At 51.4% G+C, this 8301-nt stretch overlaps 1 protein-coding gene across 1 annotated transcript; it reads left to right on the top strand.

Annotated features, from left to right (window-relative positions):
- The first annotated feature begins 1558 nt into the window (after positions 1–1558).
- On the top strand, positions 1559–4904 carry LOC119319115. Its single transcript, XM_037593613.1, has 2 exons — positions 1559–1927; positions 4817–4904. The coding sequence occupies exons 1-2, from the start codon at positions 1706–1708 to the stop codon at positions 4859–4861; spliced, it is 267 nt and encodes an 88-aa protein (XP_037449510.1). The 5' UTR covers positions 1559–1705; the 3' UTR covers positions 4862–4904.
- Positions 4905–8301: the final 3397 nt, after the last annotated feature.

Here is an 8301-nt window from a genome sequence, read left to right as displayed (position 1 = left end):
CGAGCCGGCCCTTTCCCCTTCTTGTCGCTGGCGTAGCTGTATCCGTCGTCGGCTGGTGGAGGATCATCCGATTCGCCAAAGGAGGAGGAGTAATCATCGGAGGAGGAATCGATGATGATGAGGCCCTTCACGCGCTGGACGGCCTGGTCCTACTGGCGCCTGAGCTTGGCCAACCGAACCGCCTCCTTTGCCTTCTCCAACGCCTCCCGCTCGGACTGCTCAATGGCAAGCCGAAGATCCTTGGCGTTCTTCCGGCGGAGCCGCCGAGCGCCCGTCTCTGCCGTCGTAAGCGATTGCACTGGCCACCCGTCGGAGCTGCCCATGGGCCGGCAGGGGCCAGCGCCGGCGTTCGAGATGCGCCGACGAGGAAGCGCGGGCGGTTGCGGCGAGGCTGCAGATTTGGAGCTGCTCCCGGTGTCCACCTTGGACCGCTCCAAAGCGATGCGGAGGGCAAGCTCATACTCCGGATCCACCTCGTCGTCGGATCGGCTGCCGGAGCTTGACATTGCGCCGGATTTGATCGGAATCGGTGAAGGGAGAGGAGAGGACGGAGCGAGGGAAGAGAGTGGGTGAGCTAGGGTTTCGGACGATGCCGACAACCTAGAGGCCGTGCTTAGGCAAAAATCAATATCAGTGAAGTAATCCGGGAACTTTAGAAATCATGAAGAATTTATTTCATTTTGTTAAATATCGCGAGTATAGTGGAAAAACTCTAGAACATTCCTTTAAATGGAATTGTTCATTGGGTTCGACTTGTTGTTCGACAAAATAAAATTTCTCAGTCCCTCTAGTTGGGTGGGCGCCGGCTGGGGCTCCGCGCACTGGGAAAAGGCTTCCGCGACAGGAAACCGGCTACTAGTTAGGAAGTGAACATAAGGTATCAAGAGGTTCCTCACAGTTAGGCCAGGAGATAGTCATGGGATTTTTTTGTGGACATCCGTGGGATCAATGATGGTTCGGACTTGTCAGGCGGACGCGCTCAGGCGTACCCGGGTCACCCATATCTGTCTTATATTTAGGCTAGATATGTCTTATATTTGGGCTAGATATGATGGATGCCGGTCAATCTAAACGTTTGAGGCCGTTTGAGACGTCTGTCTGGGTTGAAAAAACTTGACCAGGCAGCCCGCACGAGCATACGGGACGAATTTGAGAGGTCCGGCTATAGATGTTCTTATCCCCCCGCGCTGCAGTAAGGAAGGAAACGGAGAAAGTGGCGGTGCCTTGACACGATGCGAGCGCTCATGACATCGATGGTCAATAAGAGTGGGCCAAATGCGTACCGTACCGATCTCCCACGTGCCTCTCCTCGCTACGGCAAAAATCCTACGGTGCGTGCTCGCTTGCTTGCCGCCTTTGTGGAGATATACAGCCTCGGTCTTGTACGTCACCCGTGACGTGACCTTTTCCCGTACGTGCGCCCCAAGTTGCCTCGATCCTTCTTCTTTTGCTTTGATTTTTCCGCCCTTAATTCAGCTTGCATGCCAAGTCTAAAGTCTGATCATCCCTTGGCCTGTCTATATAAACGACCGGCCGGGCACGCGCCTCAACTCAACCCTCCCACACAACTACACAAGTCCCAAACCATCTGCAAGCATCCTTCATCCTAGCTAGGCTCCTAACTTACTTGTACCTTACTTAGCCAAGGAAGCAACGGCAGCACCAAGAATAGTTGAGGAGAAGGAGAGGAGCTGATAAGAGAGAGATGGCGTCCATGATGGGAGGAGACTTCGTGGAGGCCTACGTGCTCAGGAACGCCTACAAGAAGAAGATGAGGCGCATGGACCAAGCGGAAGCCGCGGCGGCGCTCGACGGCGCAAAGAGCGGCAAGGACACGGAGGCCGCCGGCGCCGCCGGAGAGAAGAAGGCTGCTGCTGCTGGTGGTGCGAGCAGCAGGGGGCGATTCTTTGGCCTCATGAAGAAGAAGGTGCACCCCAAACCCAAAGCGGCGGCGGCTACTTCTCTTGAATACTGCATTTGCGATGCCACAAAATTGTAGGCCGCAGCTTTCTTCTAGCTAGGAGCGCGCGCGTGTGTGTAAGTTTGTTCTTTCGATCGATTAGCTTCTCTTGGAGGAGTGTGTGAAGCAAAACCTTTTGTTATTTGGTAAAAAAAAGTTGACAAAAGTTACGCGAAGAGTAATCCTGCATCAATTGAGTTGACCTCCGTTTTTAATTGTGTGTTTTTTTTGGGGAAGCCGTTTCTACTTGTCTTGGCTGTTTGATTCCTCCTTCGTTTGGGCTAAGCATTGCTGTTCAAACAAGGTCCCATGCATAAACTGCCCGACTGCATTTAGCTGAGTTCAGCCACTAAAAGAGAGTTGATGCTCTGCTAGAGCATTATTCCCTAGGAGGAATTCCCCAGCGAACTCCCTCGTAGCCACAAGATCAAGATTTGACGTGGTAATTTTCATACAAAAATGCACTAGAATAAACGAAATGTCATGCTGTTTGTTGAAAATGCGATCCCAAAACACTAAAACAGACAGCTGAGGCAGATATATATTACGCCTTCTCGCTCTTTTTGCTAATTATTAAAACAAAGTTGTACTAAAACGGTGTCAATTAGTTTGCTTCATTGGGAGTACTTTTTTTGTCTCCCGCAAAAGAAAAACAAAACTCTGCCTTTCATCACATGCAAATGCAGAAACAACTTGGTTTTTTTTGGACGATAGCAGAAACAACTTGTCTTGCTCTCGATTGGAGTGAATCGAGTGATACCTAATCATACCTTGCAAAAGTGATATTTAATTATGATGGCAAGGCCATGAATATCACTCCCTCCGATCGAAACAAATGTCGTGGGGGCAGGATCTGGCGGCGGCGTGGCAGTCGGCGTGCAGCGGGTGCGCGCTAGGGGGCTGCAGCTCTGCCAGATCTGGCCCTTCAAGCGGCATGGGCCGTGGGCGGCTCGCACTGCTGGCGGCCACCTCTGTCGTGGCCATCTTGGCTGGTGAAGGGGGCGACGCGGTGGTGGTGGTGGTGCGACCCTCTGCCCCCGCTACTCATGGGTCCTTATTCGACGACTGGTGCTGAGTGCGTGCCTGGACGGTGGTGGCTGGGGTGCTCCAGGGAGGGAGGCATGGGTGCTTCCCGGCCTTGTCGTTGTGCACGACGGTGGCCCTAGTCCCTGGTGTGCAGCCTGGTTGGTAGCCTCTGACGATAATGCCTCGCCCAGGTCTGGCCGGCTCGTCCCCGATCTCGCCAAGGGGCTTGATTTGGGGTGGAAGGAGGGGCCTTTTGCTCCCTCACTGGTCGGTGGTGGCTATGGACCGTGGTGACGGGTTGGGGTGGTCTTGGACACCGGGGCTGCGGCCGCGGCGGTGGGAGCCGCGGTGCCCGTTGGCGGGGCTCTCAGCTCGGGTGCAAACTGGCGGACATGGATGTGAGGGCAGCGTGGCGGCTGGTTCTCGACGTTCGGTCGTGGGGGGTGGCCGGCGTGTTCATAGTTGCGCGTACCTTGTTCCGGTGGCGGATAGTGCTTGCCAGGGTGAAAACTTTGTCTGCCTTTGGCCAGACCGAAGGTGGCGGCGTCTTTGGCTGTCGTACCCTTCTGCAAGGCTTCATCGTGGCTACTCTTGGTGCTCCGGGACGCTCTGGGTGAAGACACTAATCCTTTGGATCGGGCAGAGACGGCGCTACGTGTCGCGATCTTCCTTGGAACACCGCTTTGGAGGCCCCGATCCGTCGATGTTTGGCTCCTCTCCTCTTCGTGGTGTGTTCACGTTGGAGGGCTTCATCAAAGTCTAGTGGTGGTTAATCTTTCTACCTCTAGTTTGCTTGGAGTTTGTAGTTGTTCTTTTGCACCTCTCTATCCAGCCTCGGGTATGTGTGTGCTTGTGTGTTGTATGCGGTGGATTGTCGTTGATTGTCGCTCTATATATAAAACGGAGCGAAAGCCTTTTTGATAATAAAATGTCGTGCTTTCAGTTGAAATTTTGAAACCACAACAATTATTTCCAATCGGAGGGAGTAGTAGGTACGGTATATCGTTACCGGCAAGAAATTAAACAAAGACGGTGATGCGCTATTGTGTTCTTGTCAGCTAAACGGATGCCTCTAGAGTCGCAGGTCAAATTGACAGCTAAAGGTCACAAGAATACGACGGTTCTAGCGCATCCACGTCCCCGGTTATGCAAGCATGAATATGATATGCTTCCACGTCGAACATATATATACTCGTTAAAAAGAGTAATCTCGCACGCTTTCCATCTCCGATCCATCGTCACGCATGACCACCTTTCCATAGCCTGGTAAATATATCTCATATAATAAGATCAAGACGTGCCATATGCCGACAGCAGCAAGGAATTAGCTGACATCGCGCTTGGAGTTGGAAATATCAGGCACGACAGAGCATTGAAGCGTACGTGTGTCCATCGATTGGCATGCAGCAACCAATGCCTTGCTTGTTCAGATTTGACACACCGGTGGCATGCTGACAAAACCGGATCTGCACACCATGCCGCAATGCCAGCCTACTTCTTTGACATTAATTAATTTCCTGGACGTCGCATCACACGTTGACATTAGAATATTAGTTGCAGCCAAAAGCAAAGTCAGCAGATATGTGTGCATCACATGCTTAGGCTGTGGATAGGATGTCTTGTAAAATGACTTTTGATGCCTTCCAGGCCGAATTGCAAAGGAGAGAACCGTTTTGTATCTTGTTCCTTGAAAGTCCACGATCACAACAACTCATAAGTGAAGCTGTTTTTGTAAACCAACCTGTGGTTGGATGGTTAGATGGACAGTGGTATCCTCAGTCCATCAGGGTTTAAATTCTGGTTCTTACATTTATTCTGGATTTATTTCAGGATTTCCGGCAGTGCGCGTTCAGTAGGAGAAGATGTTCCTGTTGACTACGAGGCGCCTATGATGATGTCGTAATATCTCAAGATGATATGTCGGCTCAGTCTCTCAAAGGTGCTCATAATGGTAGGGTCTGTATGTGTATATTCATAGAGGTGGGTGTATGCACGTATATATGAGCGCTTGTATCTGTATTGATGTTTAAAAAAAGGGCATCTATTTTTTTTTTGAACGGTAACCCACATTGCATTAAACATGGGGAGTACAACGTGTACACACGTGGAAACCATACAAGACTACTAGAAAGACTGGTGACACAAAGCTAACCACTGCCTAACCCCGATCACCATCGCCGGAGCGCCGCCGGGAACAGACAAGGATATCCACCATGCGCAGATCTGGTAGAGCACCTTCACGGACAAGGCTGCTTTTCAAAGCCGATGAACCGGTTTGCTTTTCAAAGCCGTTCGGAGTACAAACTAGGCCAACCCTTGCAACCCACCGGAGTCGAATAACCGGGGTCCCCACCCCCCAACCGTCGCCGGAGCAATGGAAGGAGGAGGCAGGGACCCCAGCCTCGCCGATAGAGAAAGTGGCAGAACCGTCGCCCCACAGATCTCTTTCTGTAACTATCAAGAAATCGTACGTTTGTCTTGCATCTAAGTGAGGCTGTTGTGCATGCAATGGTCGCGAAAAAGAGAGATGGTGTGCATCAAAACTCTGTAGAGAAGATCAAGATGGTTACACCAGATTAAGTTATGATACTGAATGTAAAACGTATGTTTGGAGGAACTGCTCAACACCCTAAACGGGGTGTGGCTATCTCATTATATAGAAGTACCAAGAGGTACAATACAATGTTACAACAGATATACAGAGGCTACATATATATACAGTCTAACACCCTCCCTCAATCTTAACTATGGCCTGAAATACAAAGTAAGTTAAGATTGCGCCTACAGCCTACAAACTGTGGTTGTGGAAGAGGCTTCGTGAAGATGTCAGCAAGTTGATCCTTTGACGAGATGAACTTGATACAGAGTAGCTTCTGTGCAACACGTTCCCGAACAAAATGATAGTCAACCTCAATATGCTTCATCCGAGCATGGAACACCGGATTAGACGAGAGATATGTAGCACCGATGTTATCACACCACAGAACTGGAGGACGGGCTGGAGAGACTCTCAGTTCCCTCAAGAGAGACTGTACCCATATGATCTCAGCAGTCGCATCAACAACCGCTTTGTACTCAGCCTCAGTACTACTGTGAGACACCGTTGCTTGCTTGCGAGCATTCCAGGCGATCAAGTTAGAACCCAGGAATACCGCATACCCCCCCGTGGATCGCCTGTCATCAGGATTACCAGCCCAATCTGCATCTGAAAAAGCGGAGAGCTCACCAGACGGAGCAGGCTGAAGGAGCAAACCATACGAGGCAGTAAGACAGATGTACCGCAAAATACGCTTCACAGCTGACCAATGAGATGTCCTGGGTGTATGAAGGTACTGACACACACGGTTAACTGCATAGGAGATATCAGGCCTGGTAATAGTCAGATACTGCAGACCACCAACGAGACTGCGATACTCAGTAGCATCATCAGGTGAAAGAGGTTCTCCATCAAGAGCAGACAACCGATCAGTGGCAGACATCGGAGTGATAGCATGTTTGCACTTCAGCATGCCAGCCCGACGTAGCAAATCCATGGAGTACTTCTTCTGAGTGAGAGTTAACCCAGTAGAAGACCGTGAGACCTCCAGACCGAGGAAAAAATGCAGAGCACCTAGGTCCTTGACAGCAAAATCACCACTCAACGCAGTCACAAGACGACCAGCAGCAGCATCAGAGGAACTGACGAGAATGATATCATCAACATAAACCAGGAGATACATCGTAACCTCAGGGCGCTGAAGGAGAAACAGCGACGTGTCCGCAGTGGAGGGAGTAAACCCAAGAGCTCGAAGAACAGAGCCGAGGCGGGCATGCCATGCACGAGGAGCCTGTTTGAGTCCATACAGTGCCTTAACCAGACGACAGAGATGATGAGGACGTGCCGGATCAACAAAACCAGGCGGCTGACGCATATAAACCTCCTCCTCCAGAATTCAATGTAGGAAAGCGTTCTGCACATCGAGCTGACGAAGAAACCATCCTCGAGTGACAGCAAGAGACAACAGCAAATGTATAGTAGTAGGCTTGATAACGGGACTGAACGTGTCTTCATAATCAAGACCATACCTCTGTTTGAAACCCTTGGCGACTAGTCGTGCCTTGTAGCGTTCTATAGAACCATCAGCATGTCTCTTGACTTTAAAACCCCACTTGGAATCAATGACATTGACGCCAGACACTGGAGGAACAAGTTGCCAAGTATCATTTTTTTTGTAGAGCATCAAACTCATGTTCCATTGCCACACGCCAATGAGGAATACTGAGCGCAGCCTGAAAATGGCGAGGTTCTGCAGTGGGATCAACAACAGTGTGAGCCATGCAAGCAGCAAGCCATGCGACAGTCCCATCTTTGCGTTCCTTCGAACGAAAAATGCCAGATTGACTTCGTGTGCGAGGACGCACGGGGACAGCAGGATGTACTGGCAACACCACAGCGACGGGTGATGATGATGAGGCTGAGACACCCGTCGAGCTCTCACCAGGGCTCCCTGGCGTCAGGGAAGCGGGCGACGATGCGTCGAGGTCCGTCGGGGTTGCTGGGCCAGGCGAAACTGCAGCCGGCCCAGTCGGAGTAGCCGCCAGGTCGGGCGAGACCACCACCGGGCCGAATGAGGCGGCAGCTGGCCCAGGCGAAGTGATCGCCAGGCCGGGCGACGCCGGAGTCTGCGGGCCAGGCGAGGTCGCCACTAGCGAGCCGGGCGAAGCCAGCGTCGGGGCGGGTGAGGCCGGCGCCCGCTCCCGAGGCGAAGCAGCGGCGGGTTGGCGGGTGCCACCCGGTATGCATGGCCCATGCACATGGGAGGCGTCCCGGTCGCGAGCATCATCATGATTAGGGAGCAACGCGGGGGCATATGCAACATCCACAAATTGATCAGGCGAAGGTACAGACATGTGCACTGGTGGCATGAGAGTGGTAGAGTTTGTCGGAAGTGCACGAAAGGGAAACACATTCTCATCAAACACAACGTCACGAGATATGTAGACGCGATTTGTAGGAATATGAAGGCACTTGTACCCTTTGTGAAGGGAACTATACCCGAAAAAACACACTTCTTAGATCGAAACTCTAGCTTACGCTTATTGTAAGGACGTAGGTGAGGCCAACACGCACACCCGAACACCTTGAAGAATGTGTAGTCTGGAATTTCATTAAGCAAGAGTTCAAGTGGAGTCTGCATCTTCAGAAGTCGTGAGGGGAGCCTATTTATCAAAAAAAATAGGCTGTGGAGAAAGCATCACTCCAGAACCGAAACGGAACAGATGTTTGAGCTAGCAAGGTTAGGCCAGTTTCTACAAGATGACGATGCTTACGTTCG

Source organism: Triticum dicoccoides, chromosome 6A (genome assembly GCF_002162155.2).
Source record: "Triticum dicoccoides isolate Atlit2015 ecotype Zavitan chromosome 6A, WEW_v2.0, whole genome shotgun sequence".
Taxonomy (NCBI): domain Eukaryota; kingdom Viridiplantae; phylum Streptophyta; class Magnoliopsida; order Poales; family Poaceae; genus Triticum; species Triticum dicoccoides.
The sequence above is the reverse complement of the archived record's forward strand: the minus strand, read 5'-3'. Positions and strand labels throughout refer to the sequence as shown.